Source organism: Bufo bufo, chromosome 3 (assembly GCF_905171765.1).
Source record: "Bufo bufo chromosome 3, aBufBuf1.1, whole genome shotgun sequence".
Taxonomy (NCBI): Eukaryota; Metazoa; Chordata; class Amphibia; order Anura; family Bufonidae; genus Bufo; species Bufo bufo.
Window position 1 is genome coordinate 132,684,664 of NC_053391.1, and position 26,671 is coordinate 132,711,334.

At 46.7% G+C, this 26,671-nt stretch overlaps 2 protein-coding genes across 2 annotated transcripts; one reads left to right on the forward strand and one right to left on the reverse strand.

Annotated features, from left to right (window-relative positions):
• Window positions 1–792: 792 nt before the first annotated feature.
• On the reverse strand, window positions 793–2,075 carry DNAJC30 (DnaJ heat shock protein family (Hsp40) member C30). Its single transcript, XM_040423605.1, has one exon. It carries the CDS (start codon window positions 1,748–1,750, stop codon window positions 1,175–1,177), a length of 576 nt encoding a protein of 191 aa, XP_040279539.1. The 5' UTR covers window positions 1,751–2,075; the 3' UTR covers window positions 793–1,174.
• Window positions 2,076–2,351: 276 nt separating this feature from the next.
• BUD23 (BUD23 rRNA methyltransferase and ribosome maturation factor) lies at window positions 2,352–26,494 on the forward strand. The gene is made up of 12 exons (XM_040423602.1): window positions 2,352–2,477; window positions 4,967–5,004; window positions 5,088–5,183; window positions 7,469–7,551; window positions 7,643–7,739; window positions 7,848–7,944; window positions 9,762–9,812; window positions 9,900–9,985; window positions 12,097–12,142; window positions 19,754–19,815; window positions 24,039–24,128; window positions 26,249–26,494. Exons 1-12 carry the CDS (start codon window positions 2,430–2,432, stop codon window positions 26,301–26,303), a joined length of 849 nt encoding a protein of 282 aa, XP_040279536.1. The 5' UTR covers window positions 2,352–2,429; the 3' UTR covers window positions 26,304–26,494.
• The last annotated feature ends 177 nt before the right edge of the window (window positions 26,495–26,671 follow it).

The following is a 26,671-nucleotide window of genomic DNA, read 5'->3' on the forward strand; positions in this document are numbered from 1 at the left end:
TGGCAAGTGTTCAGTATTTTTGGCCGGAGAGAAAACTGCAGCATGCTGCGGTATTTTCTCCAGCCAAAAAATGTAAGAGGGACTGAACTGATGCATCCTGAACGGATTGCTCTCCATTCAAAATGCATTCGTTTTTTTTCCGGTATTGAGCTCACCAATGTGACAGAACTCAATACTGGAAAACAAAAACGCTAGTGTGAAAGTAGCCTTAACCCAACACTCGTCTAGAAAAGCTGCTCCAGTTTTCGGACTTTACCCTCCTACTGGGTTTTTAAGAGGAAAAAATAAATAAAAATATATATATATAATCTATGTGATAAATCTGGAGTGAAACTCTTTAACATAACTAACTTCCCCATCTAGATTTCAAAACTGGAGCAGTGTAAAAAAAAAAATATATATTTTTGCAAATAAGTGTAAGTGCTAAAAGCCCCGTCTAGAAGCCAGAATTGTGGAGTGAAGGTCGGTATGATAAATCAGGGCCCATGTCCGCAGTGTCGTCTCAGGTTCCCGTAGGGAGGATTTCCAATGGATATCTGGGACGTCTCTCACTCACAGGCGCACGTTAAGAAAATAAAATATATATATATATATCTCTATCATGCGTTATACATTTTTACTGGATGCTTCTGCGTGGAACAGCACAAGCCACAGCAGATACCACAAAACAGTCCACTGGTATGTAATGGGGCCATTCTGCGTATGTCTTTACCAGGGCATATGGTACATGTCCGATGTCTGCACAGTGTGAAAAGACCCTTACACGCACCGACACCAAGCATAAAAGGAAAGTTCAATTTGAAACATTTTTACATTTTACAATTTAAAACATTACATTAGGACTTCTTCATTTAAGCCTCTCAGGACCGAGATGTGACCCCATTTTTTACGCAGATTTAAAAACCTTGTTACCCAGTATAGGATACTCACAGATCTATCACTTAAAGGGGTCTTCACATCAGTCATCGATAGTACATTGGATATGCAATGTGTCAGGTGAGGGGGGGGGGGGTCTGAACAATTCTGACAACGGATGCACCTAGACCACCGTTCTAAGCAGAGAGGTGGCCACGTAGGCTTGTCACGCTACGCTTTAATGAATGAGGGATATGGGACACCCATATGCCAAGGCGCGCCCATGATGCCCCCACTGGATGACCAGTATATAGTGGTTTTATCGTAGGCATACGATCATGATGGTGGCCGACACGAATAGCAGCAAGGCCGACAGCTCTCCCAGCTTATTAAACGATGCAACGGTTTTCTTCTCCAGCTTCCTCTTCTCTATGTCCTCCCGCCTGGCCTTCCAGGACCGCTCCCGGGCCAGCTGCTCCCCGTAATGGGCCTGGTAGAAGGCGTCAAAATCAAACATGGGCTTGGCGGGTGTGTTGGAATTGGACGTCGTGGACGCCTCTCTCTGACCGCCCGCTTCTTTCAGGGAAGGGCTGCTGCTTTTCACGCTTGGTTTCTTTGCGGAGCGGACGTCGTCCAGGCTCAGGATGCCACGGTCATACTTCCTTCTCAGGCTGACGCTGCCCAATACGTGGTACGCCTCCGTCACCAGCCCAAACAGCCTAGCGGCGTCTTCGTTTCCGGAGTTGCGGTCAGGGTGGAAGCGGAAGGACTGCTTATAATAGGCCGTCTTGATCTGGGACTGTGTGGCGTTTCCCGTCACCTCCAAAATGTCATAGTACCCTGTGCGGCTTTTATACAGGGGGGGCCCCCAAATCTTGAGCACCATTGGGGCCATTTCTGCGATGGTTATACTGGTGATAGGAGGCTCGGGAACCCGACCACTGAGAATATAAACGTACCTCCTGACTGGTGTTCATCTGCCTGGCCAAACACCGGCCCCTGTGGGTTCCTGAGGGCCACAATGTATAGAACCGCAGTCTATGGCTGTGCTCAGAGACAACAACCCTAGTGGGCACCTGGCATAGTAGGAACAAGGAGCCGCCATGTTTCCTGCCGCAAAGAAGCCTCTCTTCAATGGTGTGAGGCCGAGCTTTACTCCGTAACAACCTTAAGCTGACCTCCGCCATATTTACCGGCGCCGAGGCCGGTACTGTAGCTACCAATCAGGTGACACGCTACTAAGGCGGGACAAGCGGGGGTCAAGAATCTTTATCCGGCAATGTGATTGGCTAGTTAATACGTCAATCACGGCTTGTAACCAGTGATCTAAAACGAGGCTTGGAACTTAGGCGCTGGAAAACTAGGCGAAAACGTGTGGGTGTTACGTTAGTGCGCTGCGCCGTAGCCATTTTGTTGAAGTCTAGCAGAGTTAGGTTGCCGCAATTAAACGGTTCCTTCAGAGGAGACACTAGTGTACTATTACTGGCGGCCTCTAGTGAGGAGAGTTCTGGGAAACTAAACATGATGTATAACGTGTGCGCCCGCATTCACGTGTAGTGTAGTCTATCATAACCATGGCAGGGAGTGTGAGGAGACCGGAGCAGACTGGACCCGCAGAACTGGTGAGCGGTCACCTCCAACAACGTAAAGCACTCTTGGTGCCAGTTCACATTGCTGTAATGTTGACATGCTGTGACCCCTTTCATAGCCCCCGAAAGGAGGACACCATACCCGGGACAGTGGTGACGATACAGAATGGAAACCGTAATCTGTGTACCAGGGGCAGGCGGCATTATAGGGAGGAGGTATAAGAGGGGAGTACTACAACTCCCAGCATGTCCAGGACGTTATTGGAGGACAGTTTAGAGAGGAAATATAAGGCCAGACACATGAGTGAGTTCAATATGAGAAACCCGCAGCTGACAGGATCGCACAGCACTTTGACAGTGCCAAGCAGGTGTGATGGGTTTCCAGCACCAGGGGCAAGCCAAGTATTGTGCCCCTTCCCCAACCTGTGGCCACACCCCTTTTTTATACAGATAGTGTAGTAGATATCACCTGCAGTCCTACGTAACACCTCAGATAACACGGTGATAACTTTCTGAGTACAGATAATGTAGTAGATGTCACCTGCAGTCCTATGTAACACTACAGATAACACGGTGATAACTTTCTGAGTACAGATAATGTAGTAGATGTCACCTGCAGTCCTATGTAACACCACAGATAACACGGTGATAACTTTGAGTACAGATAATGTAGTAGATGTCACCTGCAGTCCTATGTAACACCACAGATAACACGGTGATAACTTTCTGAGTACAGATAATGTAGTAGATGTCACCTGCAGTCCTATGTAACACTACAGATAACACGGTGCTAACTGTGTACAGATAATGTAGTAGATGTCACCTGCAGTCCTACGTAACACCACAGATAACACGGTGATAACTCTCTGAGTACAGATAATGTAATAGATAGGTGTGAGCCCCCAGGATTCAGAACACGCACAGTGTGACCTGTAGTCTGGGGCCGGACTGCTACAGTGTGGGCCAAATTCTATATCCACCTCCAGTGACGTCACCTTTGATGTTCTCTTTCCTCATCTTCTCCTTTCAGACCAGACCGCCATTTTTCATCCATTTCTCGTCTCTGCAGTTTGACAAAAAAATATATCTTAGTTTACTACTTTTCCATCATCCTCCCATCTTCTGGACAAATCATCCTACCACTCCCAATACTGTGCCGCTGTGCTCCCCAATACTATACTGCAGAAACAGATAAACCCCCTGACAATAGTAGTACCATGCAGATAGTGCCCTTCAATAATTATTGGCACACAGTGCCCTAAAATAACTGTGCCCAGCAAATAGTGCCCCAGACACTAATAGTGTAAACATAACGTCCCCCAAAAATAATTGTGGTAAGCTGATACTGTGCCAAGGTGCCCCCACAGTAATAGTGCTCCCAAAAGTCCCACCAATAGGAATAATTCTCTGCTAGAGCACACATGGTAGCACTAGTGCTCCTACAGTGCCCCAGAAGTAATAATGCTCCCATAGTGCCCATACTAGTAGTCATGTTTGCCATAGACCCCCAGTAGTAATAAAGCCCACTATCATGCCCCCCCAGTAGTAATAATTCTCCTTATAATGTAACAGTACATAAAATGTGTGCCAGTGCTAAAAATACCCCCTTTTAATACCCCCAGTTGAGCTAATGTCCCCATAATGTCCCAGTATAAAATATCCCTATATAGTGCCCCCAGTAAATGCCCGCATAGTGCTCCTCTCACCACTTCCTCCTAGTGTCCCCCATAATTTAGAAGTTTAAAATGCCCCTTCTTAGTGCCCCGTAGATGACCCCACAGAACTTTCCCCCCCTTCTCCATAGTAACCAACATAATGTGTCCCAGTATAAAATGCCCCTATACAGAGCCCCCCATATAAAATACCCCTTTTTTTGTGCCTCAGTAGAAGCCCCCATAGTGTTCCTCTCCCCCTTCTACCATAGTACCCCCCATATAAAATACCCCTTCTTTGTGGCCTCAGTAGGTGCCCCCAGTAATGTGCCAGAAAGAAGTGCCACCATAGTGCCACCCAATAATGTGCTTGTAAAAAGTGCCCCCAATAATGTGCCAGTAAGAGGTGCCACCCAATAATGTGCCAGTAAGATGTGCCCTCATAGATGCCCCACAATCATCTGCCAGTAAGAGGTGCCCCCCATAGATGCCCCCCCAATAATGTGCCAGTAACAGATGCTTTTAGTCATATCATTATGGGACCAGACAACGTGGACACAGGCAGCCTTCATTAAAGAACATTCAATCTCTGCTCCCTTCCTGCCAGCCTGGAACAGACTGGTCGATCTTCTGCCGTAGCCCAAAGCAATGGGTGGCCGATCCGTGGACTGCAGCTGTCACTCAATAGTTAAAATTGGGAAGTTGTACAACAAAAAGTCTCCATATTGTCTCAGCCGTTGTGGTTTGTATCCAGTGCATGAATCAGAGGGTGTATAATTTAGAATTTCTGTTCTGAATCAATGGTATGATCTTACCAATGGTATTTTTTCTTTAATTACCAAAAACGGACATTTCTTTGATTCCCTATAGTTTTACAATGAAGCTGAAGCTAGAAAATACACCCACAAGTAAGGACCCCTCTTCCACCTGTCTGTGTCGTATCTGTGCGGATGGACCAGTGTGTAGATCCAGTTGTATGTTTGTCTTCTAGCTCCCGTATTATAGAGATTCAGTCCCAGATGTCGGAGCGTGCTGTGGAGCTCCTGTGCCTACCTGAGGATCAGCCCTGCTATCTTCTGGATGTCGGGTAGGTTTCGGGACATAGGCCAGGGATCAGCAACCTTCAGCATTCCAGCTGTGGTGAAACTCCCAGCATGCACACCTCCTTGGCTGTTCTCAGAACTCCCAAAGGTGGGAATGGAGCATGCTGGGAGTCGTAGTTTCACAACAGCTGGTGTGCCGGACATAAGTCAATTTCACACAAGCATATTCAGTCCAGGAAACATGCGACGGTTGTATTTCCCAGACTCAACACTGCTCCTCTGGCTGAACTGACAGCATCATGTAAGTACAGCTCTGTAGACCTGTGGTCAGTCAGGAACACACAGCACCATAAATGATTATTATACTGTAAGCTTATGTCGGAGAAGTAGTGTTCAGTCCGGGAAGTAGAGCCGTCACACGGAGTAGGTTTCCTATGCACCGATCAGCCATGAGATACCACTGTCGGGTACAGGGAATAACATTAAAGGGGTTGTCCGGGATCACATTTTTTTTTACAAAACAGTTTACTCCCTATTAATAGCTGTTTCAAGGTCCCCCCCGGATGTTTTTATGTATTTTTCGACATCAGCAGTGCTCCGACAGTCCCCCACCAGAGGGGCGTGGCTTAGGTCGGCAACAAACCGCGCTGGCTACCGCCCATCCATGCGCTGTGAATAATTACTTTGGCTGACGGTGACCCGTGCAGAAAGGGACCCGGTACGTCACTGACTCTTAGAAAAACGGCACTTCCGGCTGAGATTTTGTGAAATGCAAAAGGGGCATCAGAAATGTCTGTTAAAGGTTGGACAGGCATGAATGTAATATTCAGGGGACTGTTGTACGCATACAACAATGTCCCCAATCCTGGACAACCCCTTTGCCTGGTCACATGACCACATGAAATAGAGAAAATGGAGCAGAATTTAACAAAGGCTATATTAGTCAGTGTCCTATTGTCAGATTATGCACATATTTGTCACAAGTAGCCAGAAAGTGGCCAACCCCTTTAATTATTAGATTGAGAATGGCTGCTGTCAAGAGATGGGATAACTTAGGCAGCAAGTGACCAGTCCGTTTTTTAAGCTGATGTTTTGGAGGCAGGAAAAATAGGCACGAGTAAGGATCTGAGCAACTTTAAAAAGGGACAGATTGTGATGGCTAAGCTGCAAGGTCAGAGCATATCCCAAACTGCAGATCTTGTGAGGTGTCCTTGGTATGACATGGGTAGTACCTACCAAAAGTGGTCCAAACAAGGACAACCAGTGAACAAAAGGGACATAGGCTCCTAAGGCTAACTGATGCAAGTGGGCAGTCTGTTCTGATCTTACAGACTAGGTACTGGCTGTGATAGAAAGGTGATATCCAGCACCTCAATTTTTCGTGCTTAACGATGTTTATTCCACAAACCAAGTGTACAGCGGTAAGAAAATCCTCAAAGTACAAGCCCCAATACGGTCTACGCGTTTCGAACCAGGTGGTTCCTAATCATGATTAAGAACCACCTGGTTTGAAACGCGTAGACCGTATTGGGGCTTGTACTTTGAGGATTTTCTTACCGCTGTACACTTGGTTTGTGGAATAAACATCGTTAAGCATGAAAAATTGAGGTGCTGGATATCTTCTTTTTAAGTACATGAGTCTGGGCCTCTTCCCATCCGTGCACTCTTCAAATTGCTGATGCAGGTGAGCTGGACTTTTACTATTGCTTGTGATAGAAAGGTGTCAGAACACACAGGGCATGGCATCCTTATATGTAGCTGCAGATCATTCAGAGTGCTCCACTACCAAAACTGGACCTTGGAGCCATGGAATAAGGCGGCCTTGTTCTGATGAATCCTGTTTACTTTTACACCATGAGGATGGCCGAGTCCATGTCCTTCACTTACCTTTGGACGATAGTAAGCTGGCGGTGGCCAGTGTGATGGTTCCTGACATTCATGTGGATATTACTTTGGTCACGTGCTACCTACTTAAACATTGTACCGGACAAGTACACCCCTTCATGGCTACAGCATTCCCTAATGGCTGGGGCCTCTTGTGGCAGTATAATGATCCTGCCACACTGGAATGGTTTGTGGAACGCGACAAAGAGTTTAAGGTGTTGAATTCCTCTCTAGATTCTCCAGATCTCAATCTGATTGAGCCTCTGTGGGATGTGCTGGAAAACATGTCCAGTCCTTGGAGGACCTACATCACAACTTACAGGGTCTTCTGCTAACGTCTTGGTACCAGATACCACAGGACATCTTCAGAGCCTTTAATATTGTGGCTGATCGGTCTACTTTTTAGGTTCTGCATAGATTCTTTTCAACCCTTCTGTTTTTGTAGCTGTGGCTCTGGTCTGAGTGGAGACTACATATCCGAGCAGGGGCATCACTGGGTTGGAATTGACATCAGCACAGCCATGTTGGGTGAGTGGTTTCTCATTTCCAGTGGTGATGCTGATCATTAGTTTGCACTGCCTTTCTGTGTAATAATCCCTGCTCTCTTTTATTCCTCTAGATGTGGCAGTAGAGCGTGAAGTAGAGGGGGACTTGATCCATGGGGATATGGGGCAGGGTATTCCATTCCGGCCTGGAACATTTGACGGGTGCCTCAGGTATGTGACTGGTAGTGAAGCAACTTTGACTAGCAGAAAATGTTAATGCGTTATTGTGTTAGGGCCATTTTGGTACTTCTTTATTGTAATGGACTGTCTCCCTGTTAGTATTTCTGCTCTGCAGTGGCTCTGTAATGCCGATAAGAAGACCCACAATCCTCCGCGACGGCTCTTTCGCTTCTTCTCTACTCTTTACTCTGCACTGGTGAGTGTACATCACCTTCAGCTAATTGGTGGTACCATGTCTGACTTATTATTGCATTGTATTATATGCAGCTTCCTAGTGTTGTCCAGATCTTCAAGTAGAGACCCTGGCACAGAACAGGGCAGCAGTGGTGAATGTAGCCTGCAGCCAGACAATGGGCTCTGTTTTATAGCACCACTGCCATAGCGCTGTACTGGTGTCACTTCATCCTTCACCGACTCCTCAATACGACAATATATGTAGTGCTATGTAATCCTCATCTTATAAGCAGGCTGCAGTCTTCTATACGTGGAGGATTTGCAGTTTGCACGCGGGAGGACTATGGAGAGACTGGATTCTCTTAGGAGCAACAAGGCAGTCTCTTATAACTAGTGTGATCATCGTGTTTTCCCATTCAATTACTACAAGCAGAGATCTTGAAATCTGCGATAACTTGTTACACAAATCCTTCTTTGATACAGAGAATACCTCTTTAAATGATTACTCCTTTCAGTTCAACAGTTTTCAGTGGTTTGTGTGAACAGCGGCTTGACTGGTTTGTACATGTAATGGTAAGGGACTGTCCGGTTTCATTACATTGATGACCTATCCTCGGGATAGCTCGTCAATATCAGGTGGGGATTTGACATCCGGCATCCCTTGTCGATCAGCTGTTTGAAGGGGCCCCGGAGCTTGTGTAAGCGCTGCCTCCTCTTCATTGTTTACCTGCATGCCATCTACATTGTGGCGGTGGGGAAGTATAACTCCAGATGTTCATCCCATTCACTTAAATGGGAGAGGAAGCCCGGGATCAACATAGGGTAGTAAAAGCATTCTCCAAAAATATCATGTGCATGCTCCATCACATGTCGTGGGCCAGATTCTCCCCTAGACGCTCTGCACCGGAAGAAAGCGAGGGTTTTGCGGAGCCCTGTACTGAATTGTGCCTTTAAAAAGTCACAAAATGAGGCTTTGCAACTTTTTGGGAGTCATTTGTGCCAACATTTTTTTTTTTTGCGTCATTTGCTATTTTTAGACCGCTCCAGTGGGTGAGAAAATGGCCGTGGTTAGTCTTTCAAGCTGATTTTAAAGGGGTTGGCCACTTCTTATAGGTTACTTACTCGTTTCAAGTTCCTGTTATCCTCTCTAAATGTCTGCCGTAGTGTTTCTTTCCACTGCTGCTCCTGTACAGTGTCTGTGCGCTGCTTTGGCTTCTCTAAATGACCTCCGACAAAATGGCTTCAGTCCCAAACCCTGTCCTGCCAGCTGTGCGCCCTCCCATTCTGTTTTCTACTGCGCAGACTCCACATCCTGTGAATTATGCATTCAATTATTCGCGGCTGCCATGTGACTCGAGCGCGCGCAGTGACCAACCCTTCTAAGTCACATGTGTCAACTGCAATTTTTTAAAAAGTTGCAAATATTGTCCCAGCCTTTCTCCAGTGGAAGCGATCTGGGGCCGGCAGCAGGTGTTCATGTATTATTGTACTTCATAGGACTTGCTGCAGGTGACAGTCTCTTTAGAGGAAACCTGTCGGCTCCCGTATGCCGCATTGTGTAGTGACACAGTCCCACTGATTTCAGAAGTCTGTCACTCCTGAGATGGCATTCAATTCTTTTAGCGTAGTCACCTGCACCAGCACTGCAAGATAGATGAGTCCAATGCCGCACCCTTCCCCACCTCCGGGCAATGAATGACAGGTTTCTTTTATTTGCCAACCTAAAAATATTATGTGGGTAGTATTACTTTTGGGTTTGTTTTATGTTCTTATTTGATAGTATGTTATGATATGGTGTATATACAGCGGGGCCTACTTCATCTGGTGTTTTTCTTGCAGGCCCGGGGGGCTCGTGCAGTCCTGCAGTTGTATCCTGAGAATGGAGAGCAGGTGGGGCCATTTTATTATTGCACTGTGCTCAAGTCCAGTCTACTATAATGTCCTCTATAATGTCTTCTTTTGTTTTTCTTTTCCTAGCTAGAACTAGTAACGGCTCAGGCGATGAGAGCTGGATTTACTGGTGGCATGATAGTGGACTATCCTAACAGCAGCAAGGCTAAAAAGTGAGTTTTGCTTTTAATGCTCTGGTTTACATCTGCAGTGTATCCCTGTCATGCAATCCGTGCTGTTTCTTATGCCATTAGTAACATAGTACATAAGGCCGAAAAAAGACATCTGTCCATCCAGTTCGGCCTGTTATCCTGCAAGTTGATCCAGAGGAAGGCAAAAAAAAAATATGAGAGGTAGAAGCCAATTTTCCTCACTTTAGGGGAAAAAAATTCCTTCCCGACTCCAATCAGGCAATCAGAATAACTCCCTGGATCAACGACCCCTCTCTAGTAGCTATATCCTGTAATATTCTTACACTCCAGAAATACATCCAGGCCCCTCTTGAATTCCTTTATTGTACTCACCATCACCACCTCCTCAGGCAGAGAGTCCCATAGTCTCACTGCTCTTACCGTAAAGAATCCTCTTCTATGTTTGTGTACAAACCTTCTTTCCTCCAGACGCAGAGGATGTCCCCTCATCACAGTCACAGTCCTGGGGATAAATAGATGATGGGAGAGATCTCTGTACTGACCCCTGATATATTTATACATAGTTATTAGATCTCCCCTCAGTCGTCTTTTTTCTAAAGTGAATAACCCTAATTTTTGATAATCTTTCAGGGTACTGTAGTTGCCCCATTCCAGTTATTACTTTATTTGCCCCTCTCTGAACACTCTCCAGCTCTGCTATGTCTGCCTTGTTTACAGGAGCCCAGAACTGTACACAGTACTCCATGTGTGGTCTGACTAATGATTTGTAAAGTGGTAGGACTATGTTCTCATCGCGGACATCTATGCCCCTTTTGATGCAACCCCTTTTCTTATTGGCCTTGGCAGCAGCTGCCTGACACTGGTTTCTACAGCTTAGTTTGCTGTTCACTAAAATTCCTAGATCCTTTTCCATGTCAGTGTTACCCAGAGTTTTACCATTTAGTATGTACGGGTGACTTGCATTTTTCCTTCCCATGTGCATAACTTTACATTTGTCAGTGTTAAACCTCATCTGCCACTTATCTGCCCAAGCCTCCAATCTATCCAGATCCCTCTGTTGTAGTATACTGTCCTCTTCAGTGTTAATTACTTTACACAGTTTAGTGTCAACTGCAAAAATTGATATTTTACTGTGCAAGCCTTCTACAAGATCATTAATACTGTAAATATATTGAAGAGAATAGGGCCCAATACTGACCCCTGAGGTACTCCACTAGTGACAGTGACCCATTCTGAGTGTGTACCGTTAATAACCACCCTCTGTTTTCTATTACTGAGCCAGTTACTTACCCACATACAGATATTTTCTCCCAGTCCAAGCATTCTCATTTTATATACTAACCTTTCATGCGCTACAGTGTCAAATGCTTTGGAGAAGTCCAGATATACAACATCCATTGATTCGCCGCTAGAACTTACCTCCTCATAGAAACTGATTAAATTAGTTTGACATGACCGATCCCTCATAAAGCCATGCTGATATGGCGTTATTTGCTTATTTTCATTGAGGTACTCCAAGATAGCATCTCTTAGAAAACCTTCAAACTGTTTATCCACGACAGATGTTAAACTTACCGGCCTATAGTTTCCGGGCTCTGTTTTTGGACCCTTTTTCAATATTGGCACCACATTTACTATGCGCCAATCCTGTGGAACACTTCCTGTCAGTATAGAGTCCTTAAATATCAGAAATAAGGGTCTGGCTATGACATTACTTAATTCTCTTAAGATACGGGGGTGTATGCCATCTGGCCCTGGCGATTTGTCTATTTTAATCTTTTTAAGATGCCGCTGTACTTCTTCCTGGGTCAGACCAGGCACATTTAATGGGGAATTTACTTTTACATTCTGCGTTTCATCTGACAGTTTCTTTTTCTCAGTGAATACATTGGAGAAAAAAATATTTAATAGCTTTGCTTTCTCCTCATCGCTCTCTGCAACTCCCCCCTCATTACTCTGTACCCCTTCAGATTTATACTTTTTACCATTTATATAATTAAAGAACATTTTAGGGTTAGTTTTGCTCTTTTTGACAATCTGTCGGTCTCTAGTTTGGCTGCTTTTATTAGTTTTTTACATATTCAATTTTTTTCCTTATAGTTTTTCAGTGCTTCTTGTTTGTTTGTTTTTAGGTTTTTCTTGTGCCTGTTTGCTGGTGTATCTGGAGTGTTGCCTAAGGTAAGTTTTAGCAGTAATGTCGATTTAATAAATCTTTTGCTTTTCTTCCCTAGTCTTTTACTTTAATTTTTTTTTATTTTTTTATTTTTATTTTTCTGAATAAACCCTAGGAGTCTGCAGAGGGCGGGAGCTGGAAGCGCAGCAGAGTGTCTGACGTTTTAATGTCAGAACTCCTTCCTGCGCAGAGCAATGTTGCCGATAGCCCACACAGAGCCAATCTGGGCTGCCTATAATACAGCTCTGTGCGCGTGCCCACAGAGGGGTCTTTGAGTGCCCCCTCTGGCACGCATGCCTTAGGTTTGCCACCACTGTCATATGTTGATGTCATATCACTACCACCTCTGGGACCCGCTCCTATCTCCAGAACGGAGCCCCCAAAGTGAAGCAGAGCACACTGCACATGTGCAGCATTCTCTACATTCATTGCTATGGAAATTACCCAAAATAGCTGAGTGGTGAATAGAGAGAGCACCATGCAAGTGTGGCCACTGCTCAGTTCACCACTACGGGACTAGCCAGTAAACATGCATGGGCTTTTAAGCACACTGCACACGGATGACGTGCTTGTGCAGTCTGTTTTTCCTGCAGGCCTATCCATTTGAGTGAATAAAAAGTAAACCTGGATAGTGCATGCTGCGATTTCTCGCTCGTATCATTGGGGGACACAGGACCGTGGGTGTAGCTGCTGCTGCCACTAGGAGGCGATACTAGGCTGAAAAGTGTTAACTCCTCCTCTGCCGTCTATACCCCCTCCAGCCTGGAGAGAGCATATCAGTTTTTAGCTTAGTGTCGTAGGAGGCAGACCTCCCTGCTTGCAGGGCGGCTTCCTTTTGTTATTTTTTTTCTTTCTTCCCTTTTAGGTATGGGAAACAGAGTCGCCTAGCCTCTCTGTCTACCCGGGGAGCAAGACCTGTGTCGGTTCCCCTCACCGCCCGATCTCCCCCAAGAAGTAAAGGTTGATCAGGGCAGCCTAACTCCCCTGCTTCCCGCCAGACAGAGGGTCACCTGGATCCGACAAGACCCTCCCGCCATACCAGACTCCTGACACTTCGGGTGCCAGCTGCTGAAGAGGTGACCCTGCTGGTCCACTGAGGGAGGGTGAAGAGAAGAAGATGAAGATGGGGTGAGTAATCGGAAATAGGTGAGTATTCTTTTACCATCCCATCCCCTCTCCCCTTCCCCCCGGGCTACCGATATTCTCCCAGCCAGCCACCGCGTTTCTCTAGGCCACGGCTTCGTTTCGGGTGGTTCGGTTTGTTGCCCGCTCTGGATTTTTCCCCCGGGCCGCCGATGTGTTTCCGTGGCCGGTCCTTGCAAGTGGGCGCTCCGGAGCGCTGCTCCGGGTACCTCCAGCTGGCCGGAAGTTTATCCCGGTCAGCCGCGAATTTCTAATTTAGGCCGCGGCTTCATAGGAAGTATAGGCTGTAATTCAGCGCGTCCCTCCGTGACGTAAGGGGCGGGGCTAGGCTTCCCGCTGTGGCTTTGTGGGAGGATCCTTATCTCATTTTCCGCGTGCTGATTCAGATCCTTCCGCCTCACTCAGTTCCACGCTTCTACCGGGACACCAGGACCCAGCGATCCCCTGCAAGCTGGTAGGACGGTTACTATCCCTCTCCAGCCCTGAGACCAGTATTAGGTTCGGTTAGACAACCATGTCCAAACCCACGAGCGACCCAGGCATACCACCAGCCACACTTATTATGCATGCACTAAATGCAAAATTAAGTTTCTTCGCGGCTAGCAGGACTCTGTATGCTCCACATGTTGTGCGCCCAAACAGGTTCTGCCCCCCCAGCCTTCGCAGCCGCATGACCACCCTGACCGAGTGGAACCGGACTGGGCCTGTGCCCTATCCCAGGCAGTGAAGGACTTAACGAGAATATCCCAATCCACCCTTTCCCTCATGGGTCGTTTGGTTGATAAATCCCCACCTATGCAGTCCGCTCCTTCGGGCGAGCAACTTAAGGGCAGACCTTCGCACAAGAGCCCCAGAGCAGGACATCATTCCTCCTCTGACGCCTCAGCCATCTCACAGGCAGGGAAGTATCTCTGTGAGGCTTCCTTAGACGTGGGTGCACTTGTTGCCTGCTTATCGGCTTTCGCTGTAACCTTACGGCGCGAACTGTGGCTTAAGGTTTGGGCAGCGGATTCATCGTCAAAGTGTTCCCTTACAGGCCTCCCTTTTTCCGGCTCCCGATCATTTGGGGCCTGGTTAGATGAAATTATCCCCGATGCTACGGGCTGTAAAAGTACTCGCCTCCCACAGGGCAGATCCAAGCGTGCGTTTCGTGCTAAGCCTTCAAATGCTCGGGCCCATTCCTTTCACCGCTTCTCTGGTACACACCCGGCAGCAGGAGCCCCTCCCAGGTCCTCCACGCAAGACCAGCGGAAGATACCAGTCTTTAGGCCTCAACCAGCCTGGCGCCCGCGAGCACAGCCCGCTCGTTCCTAGGCCAACGCATGACTTTTTCAGGAAATTTGGCAGGCCCACATCTCAGACGCGTGGACGCTCGAAATCGTAACCTCGGGTTACAAGATCGAGTTTGCTTCTCCTCCTCCAGAACGATTCTTTCTGTCCCAGCCACCCAGAGATTCAAGTCGGGGTGTCGCCTTTTTCCAGGCAATTCGGTATCTCCTCGCTCGAGGTGTGATCTCCCCGATTCCCCTGGAGGAACAATTCACAAGGTTTTATTCAAACCTATTTGTCTTCCCCAAGAAAGAAGGATCTGTTCGCCCGGTTCTGAACCTCAACTTGCTGAATCGGTTCCTCCGGATTCAACACTTCAGAATAAAGTTGTTGCTTCACTGGGGCGAATTCCTCTCGTCAATAGACATTCAGGGACGCGTACTTATATGTCCCCATTGCTCCGGGGCATCAGCGCCTCCTCCGCTTTGCAGTAGGGCCCCATCACTACCAGTTCATCGCTCTTCCCTTTGGCTTGGCAACGGCACCGCGAGTCTTCACGAAAGTGCTCGCTCCTCTCCTTGCCCTTCTTCGTACCCTGGTTCCCTGTCTGGACGACATCCTGGTTAAAACAGCGACCTTTGGTCAGAACGAGGACAGTCTACATATCACTCTGGATACCCTTTGGCTGGCTGGTGAACTTCCAGAAGTCTTCCCTACGTCCCACTAGGCGGATCACTTTCCTGGGCATGATAATCGACATGGCCGCGGCGTTAGTTCGCCTCCCTCTGGACAAGCGGCTAGCCCTTCTGCGGTCGGTTCGTCTTCTCCTCCAGCGCCGGTACCAGTCTATCCTATTTGCATGCAGGTCTTGGGTGCAATGGTCACTTCCTTTGAGGCAGTTCCGTTTGCACAATTTCACACCCGTTCCATTCAACGGGCAATTTTGTCATCTTGGGACAAGTTGCCGGAGTCCTTGGACCATCACATCGTCCTGTCCCCAAGGGTGCATTCAGCACTCAGGTGGTGGCTCTCGGCCCCAACTTTGGAGTCGGGGAAATCCTTTCTCCCGGTCTCATGGACGGTCATTACCACCGATAGCAGTCTTCCCGCCCCGGACAGTCCAAGGCGTATGGTCTCAGTCCAAACTGCCCATCAACATCCTAGAACTCCGGGCCATTCATTTATCCCTTCTCCATTGGACCCCTCTCCTGGGGGGCAGGCTGATTTGGCTTACATCAACCACCAAGGGGGAACCCACAGTCAAGCGGTGATGGAGGAATCGGGCAAAATCCTGCAGTGGGCGGAGACACATGTACCAGCTCTATCGGTAGTCTACATTCCGGGAGTGGAGAATTGAACGGCAGATTTCCTCAGTCAGACGACCGTGGACCCGGGAGAGTGGTCTCTGCACCCGGAGGTGTTCGACTCTATTTGTCTCTGTTGGGGCCAACCGGAGGTGGACTTGATGGTATCCAGACTCAACCACAAACTTCCAGCCTTCTTCTCTCGAACAAGAGATCCCGGAGCGTGCGCCGTAGACGCACTGGTGGCACCATGGGACGGGTTCTCTCTACTGTACGTATTCCCTCCTCTTCCCCTCCTGCCCCAAGTCCTGCGCAGAATCGGGATGGAGGGCATCCAGACGATTCTCATCGCTCCGGATTGACTCCGTCGCACGTGGTACACCGATATCATCCTGCTCCTAGGAGACACGCAATCGCCTATTCCGCTCAGAGTCGATCTTCTCTCTCAGGGACCTGTATTCCACCAGCATTTACTACGTTTGACGGCGTGGCTGTTGAAACCGCCATTCTGAAGCAGAGCGGTTTCCCTGACAAGGTCATTCACACCATGATTAAGGCCAGGAAACCAGCATCGTCCAAGATTTATTATAGAACTTGAAGGTCTTTTCTGTGCGGAACGTAGCCTCCCTCCACTTCGCTTCTCACTTCCCACTATTCTTTCCTTTCTGCAATCGGGTCTAGATTTGGGTCTTGCTCTTAGTTCCTTAAAGGGACAGGTGTCGGCGCTGTCAATTTTTTCCAGCGTCCTTTAGCAAAACAGGCCCGATTAAGGCCTTTCTACAAAAGGTGGCTCACACCGTCCCTCCTTATCGCCACCCTTTGCCCTTGTCCTTGGTTCCATTCCAATCTGCTCCTTTTGAGCCTCTAGACGCAGTTTTCCTCCGTATTATTTCCTGGAAGGTTGCATTCCTGGTGGCAATCACATCCGTCAGGCACGTTTTGGATTTTGCAGCGCTTTTTGCAGCCCTTTCTTATTCTGCACCAAGATAAGGCAGTGCTCCGCCCGATACCTTCTTTTCAGCCGAAGGTAGTCTCTGCCTTCCATGTCAACGAAGACATTGTTCTCCCTTCGTTTTGCCCCTCTCCCTCACATCCTAGGTAGCGAGCCTGGATGTGGTTCAGGCTCTGAGGATTTACTTATCCATTTCTAGTTCATTCTGCCGTGCGGACTCTCTGTTCGTTATTCCTGAAGGTCCTCACAAAGGCTTGGCAGCCTCCAAGGTGACGATTGCCAGGTGGATTTGTTTGGCAATTGCTGGGGCATTCTGCTCCCGGGGAAAGGCACTGCCTCTCGGTATCACGGCGCACTCGACCAGAGCGGTGGGCGCTTCTTGGGCTCGTTTCCACCATGCTTCCGCTTCACAGCTGTGTAAGGCAGCGACTTGGTCTTCCTTGCACACGTTCACCAAGTTTTACCCGGTGCATAATTTGGCATCAGCGGACGCTGCTCTGGGCCACAAGGTCTTGCAGGCAGCAGTGTCTTAAGCTTTTGCGAGGACATTTTCCATGGGCGTGTGGTTCTTCCCTCCCCGTGGACTGCTTTGAAATGTCCCACAGTCCTGTGTCCCCCAATGATACGAGCGAGAAAAAGAGATTTTTGTGGACTCACCTGTAAAATCTCTTTCTCGCTTAGTTCATTGGGGGACACAGCTCCCACCCGTTGTTTTCTATTATTGCCGCAGGTGATGGCGGTTGGTTGGCCGGTAGGGTCCTCAGTTCTGGTTCGGTCCTACTGGCATTAGTTGCGTTATGATTTGTTTCTGGTATGCTTTTGTCTCCTACTACTTGGGCACAAACTGATATACTCTCTCCAGGCTGGAGGGGGTATAATTGACAGAAGAGGAGTTAACACTTTTCAGCCTAGTGTCACCTCCTAGTGGCAGCAGCAGCTATACCCACAGTCCTGTATCCCCCCAATGAACTAAGCGAGAAAGAGATTTTACAGGCGAGTCCACAAAAATCTTGTTTTTCTCAACATCCGTGTGGAAAATCACTCATGTGAATTGACCCTTTAACCTTAATGGGTCAATGGTCAGTCCGCATTCTACTCTCTGACAGCACCGTTACAGGAAAATCATTTGTATGAATAGCCACTTAAGTGTCTGTTGCCATCTTGTATTGTACTTGACACCATTTAGAATATGTTTCTTTGAAGAGAGAGGTGCAGCAGAAAGCTGTCTGGTCACTGTTGTGGTTTTAATAACCTAATTAGTTCCAAGAAAGTATTGTGTCCAGAGTCATATTGGCTTCAGCGCGGCATTAAAAAGATTTTCTAAAATCACAACAGCGCAAAACAACACCAAAGCATGAAAAAAATGTAAAGAACCGATTGCATGTTGCTGAGTATGAATGGGATTTCATAAAATTAATTTCACACAACATAACACCGCTAAGTAACTAAGGTTAGTTTCACGCGTGTGCTAAAGCAATCTTTGGATCTGGCCATTCCCTACCGGAGCCCATGGACTATAATGGGAACCGACGAGGATCCAGAGGCTCTCCAGCATAAATAGCACAATGGCATAAATGTAGCATGCAAACATTTTTGTTCAGCCAAATACCAGCATTTATGCCAGGGAGCGGACATATTCCAGAAAACTCTGGCAGGCTGTTCTCTGCCAGAACAGCCTGTCGAATTACTGTGCTGCAAGCGTGAAAGTAGCTGCAAAAAAAAAAACTCAACAAAAAAACTTTAGGAATTTGTAAATTGGAAAGACTTAACGTCAGTAAAAACAAAAACAAAAAACTTAGAGGACTTGTCACAAACTTTTTGATATGCCTACCTTAATCTGTGCCACTGCTTTGGGTAATTTTCGTTTTTTCAGTCACTCCCTACCATTCCCAGATTATCGGGGCCAGTACATTGGGCACCCAATATTCAAGGGAGCTGTTCCTGGCAATCAGTGCTCAAGGGGGAGTGACTTTCAATGCTCTAACGCTTTACAATCGGTGTAGACAGTGTCAAAGCGGCCATTGCAGCGCTATCTTGCGACACAATGCTGTGTTCTCAAGGCAGCCTGTGTCAGCAATATGAGGGAGCAGAGGGATGCATTGGCTATACACGGCTCATCAGCTGCCAACACTACCAGCCCTGACACTATGGGAAAGGAGGGGCATGTTCACTGGAAAAATAACGGATTACTCAGGGGAGCCGTGTCAATTGAGGGAGATCAAAATGTTATAGCAAGTGACAGGTCCTCTTTAAACAGAGTGTCCAGCCTTAAACACAATTTAGCATTTTACTCTGTTGTTCTCTTTTTCTTTTTTTTTTTAAGTGGTTGACTAAACCGGTAAAAAGCCCATAAATGGTACTGTTTTATAAATGCAGTCTTAAGTGATTGTGTACTATACCCCAGCTCTGAAGTTGAAGGCCATCGACTCCCCCGGTATCGGAAGAGTCATCTCAGCCACCTGGAATCCCCTGTGTTTATAGGATCCACTTAATATTCATTGTCTACGCTGTAGTAGAGCAAGCTAGGAACACCCCAGGGAAGTCACGTGACCACTTCCGATTTTTGAATATGGCGGATTCCAGGTGGCTATGTTGACATCGGGACAATTGGGGGCAATCACTTATGACTGCATGTATAAAATGTTACCGTTTATGGACTAGATTAGCCAACCCTTTTACATTTCTTCTGATGTAGAGCACCCGTTCCCCTGCATAGCTGTAGAGGTAAATGATGTAACTCTGGCTGCCTGCAGTCATCACTAGAGGGCGCTTACTGCATACTCTGAGAACATTGAATTCAATCAAATGTCTTTCTAAGGCATGAGACAAACAAAGTGTTAACCACTGTAAAGCTACGTTAACCTGCAAACTATGTTCTATGTGAAAATGATATAATAATAAAAGTTGGAGCTATGCTGTACTTATAATCTGAATATACATTTTCATAGGGTCTGGGAGAAGAGTCCGCAGGACAAGTATCAAGACATCAGGCAACATTTACAAATGAAAGGTAATGATTGTGTGTAATACAAATACACGTTTATATTTTCATTAGCTTCTAATACAAACCTGTCAATACACAAAAAATAAAGTCAAATATTGAAAATGGTGATTAATGTCTTGTATTATATACAAGTGCTGTGTCCAGGAGGCAGTATGTTCCCTATTCTGACTACAGGAAAAACATTTTCACTGCTCTGTCCACATTATGGGTTTTAAGGGGCATCTGTCAGCAGATTTGTACCTATGATCAGAGGTCGCGCTACATTTTTTTCTGGAAGCATAAAAATAGTCCTTACCATTTTTGAGTAGTAGTTTTAGTCGATGAGTACGAAAGTACTAAATAGTATTAAATAGTTAATAGATAGGCCTACATAACATTAAGGGGTTGCTATTTATGCAGGGAAACCATTACTAGTACTCTAGAACTGTCTTCCATGCATAAATAGCAAATTTAGACCATTTTAAATTTAGCTGACATCATATACTAAACATAAGACCACTGCCACCTAAACAGTGCCACCAGTTTTTGCCGGTATAGATTCAAACAGTAGACTCCTCATTACAGTCATTCCTCCAACACCTAAAGCTGGGGACACTGTTACACTCAGCAGAAATGGAGTTTAGGGGCAACTTGGTACAAAGCACCGCGCACATGAGAGCTTCCCCCTCTGCAGCGGTCTCAGATTGGATGCTAATGCTATGTAGTCTTAGGGTGGCACAGAGGGCTCAGGAGGGTCAGGTCGGCACAGTATGATGCTATGTAATCTTAGGGTGGCACAAAGAGCTCTGCAGGGTCAGGTTGGCACGGTATGAGGCTATGTAGGCTTAGGGTGGCACAGAGCTCTGCAGGGTCAGGTTGGCACGGTATGAGGCTATGTAGGCTTAGGGTGGCACAGAGAGCTCTGCAGGGTCTGGGTGGTAGGCTAGGGTAGCACAGTGTGATAATGTACTGTATGTAGTGCACATAGTGGGATGTAGTGTGATTGTGTACTGTTATACTATTATAGTGTACATAGTGTGATAATGTACTGTATATACTGTTATAGTGTACATAGTGATACGGTATATAGTGTGATAGTGTCATGGACTATAGTGCACATTGTTTAATAGTGTACGGTATATAGTGGGACAGTGATGCTTTTCCTTGGCCAGTACTGTCTGTGTGTGAACCCGACCCTAACGCTCATGCAGCCTCCTGGTCCATGGTGCTTGCAGCCTCCTCTCTTCTCCCCTGTTATCTCCAGGACTTGCATTGGCAATGAGAGTAGGGGTATCTGTAAGTCAGTCATGCTGTGACATCTGTGTATCAGCCAGGAGGCTTGTGCTGGGCCCCGCAGCGGGTACACAGGCACATCACAGGGTGCTGCATCTATAAGCTGCTTCTCCTTTATTTTTATGGCTATGGGACAATAGAATGACCTGCCCTGAGGGTCTCCCTCCCGTATCCTTGCTATCTTGCAGCTGGCGGTCAGACCCAAGTCTGAGGTTGGTGTTGCTTGCTGCTGGTCTCCTGTTGGCGTGACCAGTGCTGAGACCCTCGCTGAGTCTGAAGCGCTCAGCCACTTTTCCTTACTGCTAAGCACAGTAGTGAAGACGGTCCCCTAGACCTTCTATTGAGGCCGTCTTCAGTACCGCACTCAGCAGGGAGGAGAGACGGCGCTCGGCTGAGGCTTCAGACTCATCACTATAGGGAAAAACCAGGCGCTCAGATCCGGGACCCCCACTAAATTTCACAGCAAGGCCACTTACCCCGCCAGTGACAATCGTGCGCCTCCTTCCTCACTTCAGAGCGGTGTGCCATAAGCTCCGGCGGCCCATTCAAACTGACCAATCACTAAGCTCCTTACTGTAAGGAGCTTTGTTATTGGTTGTTTCAGGCAGCAGCATCATCGCTGCCCTTGCCGTTCACAGCGCTCACTGCACTGCACTGGGACGCCTTAGACTTTTTCCAGGGAGTAAAATGGCCTGAACAGGCGTCTATGACGCTTGAACAGGCCTTATTGCGACCTCTGCCTATGATACTGTCTGACCTGTTACATGTGCACTTGGCAGCTGAAGGCGTCTGTGTTGGTCCCATGTTCATATGTGCCCGCATTGCTGAGAAAAATAAAGTTTTTATATATGCAAATGAGCCTCTAGGAGCAACGGGGGTGTTACCATTACACCTAGAGGCTCTGCTTTCTCTGCAGCTGCCGTGCCTTCTGGACTTTGATTGACAGGACCAGGCAGTGTAACCGTCATCACACCTGGTCCTGACTTCTAAAGTCAAAGTGGTGTGGGCGCTGCAGATGCCCTTTAAGCCCATCAAAGGTGTTTGGTTTACTGGCGAACAACAATAAAGTGGGCAGATTTCACAGTTGCTCCCGCGGTGATAGATTTTGTGCTACATTTTTTTACATTGCATATTCTTATGAATTCTTTTGTACATACAAATACGCCTATCTCCTCCCTGCCCCTCCTCCCCTTTACAAAGCTGGTGAAACATTTACTGAACTGAACCATTAAAAGTCCAAATTAGTAAAAGAAAAGATCCACAAAGCTGGTTTCCTGCGTCGACTGCCATCCTATAACTCTCCCTGCGTATTTCTGGGTGCTCATCACACATTTCATACATTACCAGTATTTATTCCCCAATATCCCCTTCCTTAAAATTACAGAAGTGAAAAAGTCCAGGACATGTTCACTCACTGTACTAACTATGAGACCCAAGGTGCAAGGTGTCAGCATACGACCAGCCACTCCTCGCCAGGCCCCACCTTTATCGTACCAACACTCTGGATGCTAATCCCGATATATCAGTCCATGAGATCCATACTATACACCCCCCCCCCCCTCCACATTCAGTAGTCAGTTTATTTTATAATGGGTGCACTCCCACCAAAGAGCACGTTTCATCAGGCTGTCAAGTTTTCTACATAGCCCAAAATACAAGGAACCTGGCTCAACATTACCGATTTACACATCAATTATTATACTTACTGTATCCCTCCGTAATCTTTCTACGTTTGGCAGGCCCACATCATGTATGGTAAGTCAGCCACATTGAATCAGACACACCTCCTATATCTAAACTCCAGTGTTTTCTATACTCTGCGCTTCCTCTCATGTATATCCATACCCCTCAATCAGCCCAATATCTCCTTCCCACTTTTCCTTACTTTGCACAAGGTATATATTGAGAATCACATCCACTATGCAATTATACAGAATAGAAATGACTCCAGATCTGCTCCCTCTTACATGTTGGGTACTTTTCCATTCTACATCACCTGTTGGCTTACTTTTGTGTCACAGTTTGGCACAGTTTTTGTCATGCCCTCTTTTTAGGGCTCGTTCACACGGCCGTTGGTGTCGCGTGCCCATGCTGTGAACCGCAAATTGCGGTCCGCAATGCACTGGCACCTTCCGTGGGGCAGGCGCATGGGGATCGCAGACCCATTCACTTGAATGGGTCCGCGATCCATCCGCACCTCAAAAAGATAGAACATGCTCTATCTTTTTGCGGTGCGGAGGCATGGAACGGAACCCCAGAAAGCACTCCGTAGTGTTCAGTTCCGTCCTTCCGTTACGCATCTCCGGATTTGCGGACCCATTGAAATGAATGGGTTCGCATCTGTAATGCGGAATGACAACGGAACGGTGCCCGTGTATTGCGGATCCGCAATACGGGAACAGGACACCAACAGTCGTGTGAACAAGCTCTTATGGAATACCTTTCAAAACTGTGCAAAAAGTGTCAAAAACACATAAATCTGGCTCACCCGTGCATACCTACTCTCAGCAGCAGGTAAATCTGCCAAAGTGTACATTTGCAAAAGGTTGCAGAATTCCTCCTTACTTACAGACACCTCATACATTTGCCTGTAATTTGGGGCTATGGCAATATTTTTGGCAAAAAAAAAAAGAGAAGGTGATTGAGAAGTTTGTGTGAGATCTGGGATATGTTCTATAAGATCACCACTATTACAGTGCCCTCCTGTGTCTACTCCCTCCAGTGCTACCTGCGCTTGGCTGTGGCAGAGTGGTGACCGTAACGGTATAGCAGTGTGATACTGATATGTCTGTCCGTAATTGCTGGAAGGGTCTAGTGTCCCCTCACAGCACCAAAGACAGACAAACAGCAAAAGAGGTTTCACGTCGCGCCTGCTCCCAGGTGCTGGCATGTTTTCCTGCCTCTTACATTGATTAATCTAAACCGTCCTAAAGCCAAAACTACTTTATATAACACAGGTTACGATTTAAAAACGTCCGAGGGAAATCGGTGAAGAAAAGCAGAGACTGGGTACTGGAGAAGAAGGAACGACGTAGACGACAAGGAAAGTAAGTGTATCACATAGTGGTGTAAATGCTTTGTCCACCTTCGGAAACAGTTTTGTAATGTTTTTCCATTTTAAAATGAAGCAACTTTGCAGTTAGTCTTCCACAAAAATCTCCAATCGTTTTTTGTTTTCCGCAGCTCCTATGCAGATTATGCGTCTCCATGGTAACAGACTACAATCAAAGTTGTGTAGTCTGAGACCGCAGTCATTTACCCTGTCAGTCCTCTGCTTCTGGCTAACCTATCAAATGTGCGTTAGAAGAAAATAAGAGACAACAGGGTGAGGCTACATGGAATTTATTTACGGTCTGTTACCATGGGGACTATTAGTTTGCTTAGGAGTTGTAGAAATAAAATGGCCATTTTAAATTTTTTATTACAAAGTTGTTTAAAGGGGTTATGTAAAACCTAAAACATGGTTTCATGTGTTACGGTAGCTTTGCTGCATTCACCTTCACTTCAGTCGCGTGATGTGCTTCCCGCTTTTCTGTGCGCATCCGCTGATGTAATGTCGTCGGCTCCCATGTTCCCATGCGCCTATATAGATGTAACGTCATCAGCACTCCTATCACGCCCTCCCCCGTGTGTCTCCTCCTCGCCACCCACTGCAATAGGACACTCTCCGTTGACCTCTTTATGTTTCGGACTGGTGGAGTGGGCAGTGGGCGAGGTGGAGTGGGTGGCGAGGTGATGACACAACAGCACTTCCGGTTATTGGAGGAAGCGGAAACAAGTGCTGGATGTAAACAAATCAGAAAAGCGGTCGCGGATACACTTACTGGGCAAAAAACATGAAAAAAAGGTATGATATCACATCTATACAGCATATCTGGTTGATTCATGTTGTATGCAAATTTTATTTTTTTGGTCTTGGATAACTCCCTTAGGGTACTTTCACACTTGCGGCAGAGTGATCCAGCAGGCAGTTCCGTCGCCGGATCTGGCCATCTGCATGCAAACGGACAGCATTTGTAGACTGATCCGGATGCGGATCAGTCTCACAAATGCATTGCAAGAACGGATCCGTCTGTCCGTTTGTCATACGGACAAACAGACATTGCAAATTCAGACAGAATAGTGGTGGCACTACAAATCCCAGAATTCCTGGATCTGCATCTGAGACACAAATGTATTCGGGTGATCACTGGGAAGATCCGTTTCAATTTTTTTCCCACATTTTTAAAGGTCTGCGCATGCGCAGACCGGAAGGGCGGATCTGGCATTGCGGTATTTTTTATGCTGAATTCGGCACTAATACATTCATATGGAAAAAAATGCCGGATCAGGCAGGTGTTCCGTTTTTTTGGCCGGAGATAAAACCGTAGCATGCTTCGGTATTATCTCCGTCCTGATCAGTCAAAAATACTAAACTGAAGACATCCTGATGGATCCGGAACGGATTACTCTCCATTCAGAATGCATGAGGATAAAACTGATCAGTTATTTTCCGGTATTGAGCCCCTAGGACGGAACTCAATGCCGGAAAAGAAAAACGCTAGTGTGAAAGTACGCTTAATTTAAAATTTTAGATTTATTGGGACAATTAAAAATAGAAAGAAAGAGGTTGTTTGTGAAGATGTACATAGCGTTTATTATTGGTCTGAATTACTTTATATAGGAAAGTGTCATTATACATCATGCGTACTGAGAACGTGGATATATAACGTGAAAGTCTCCTCTATGTAGATGGGCCCTGCAAAAACCTACCACACACATTTGTTTTCCACAGTAGTGACCTCTGAGCATACAGTTGCATGCCTCGGACGTGTATGTTGGGGTCATTTTCCATGAATGCAGTGTGAATAGTCCTATAAGTAAAATATGTAAACCCGTCTTAGGCTGCTTTCACGTGGCTGTGTGTGGTCCGTGTGACAGCATCCTTGAGTACAGGACATTAGATCTTCGGTTGGGCAGGAACTGGTAGCATCATCTGATTCGGCTCACATAAGCCACGCTAGGTCCGGAAAATGTGTCTTGTCACGCGGACCGCATTTCACAAACCACACACGACCATGTGAAAGCAGTCTGAGGAAGTATTGTCACCCCTGTACACATTGATTATGAATTTTCCATTGCAGACTTTTGTTAACCAGTGTTTTCTTTTTTTTTTTTTTTTTAACAGGGAAGTTCGTCCAGATACAAAGTTTAGTGGACGCAAGAGAAGACCTCATTTTTAGCGCCCATTCAGTGACTCTTTTCCTTGTGGGAAGACTTTGCAATGTGCTGCATACGATAGACTGTACGTTGTCTCTATTCTATGGAGTTGAAGTGCCTTCGATAAAATTATCTTGGACACCTCCCTGCAAATCAAATGTCAAGCTAAAACTATAGACAACGAGTGTATTGATTAAACCTTTATAGGCCACTGTCTTACAGTGCATCACTTAGGTTACTGTGGGTAGTCCGGTAAGAAAAGATATGGACCGGCCGGTGTCGGGACAGGAGAGTTCAGACTGCTAGGATGAAAATATTAACGGCTGTGCAAGTTTGTTGGATTTCAGGTTTCATCAATATACTGGAGGTTGTGGACCTCTGATCTAAATTC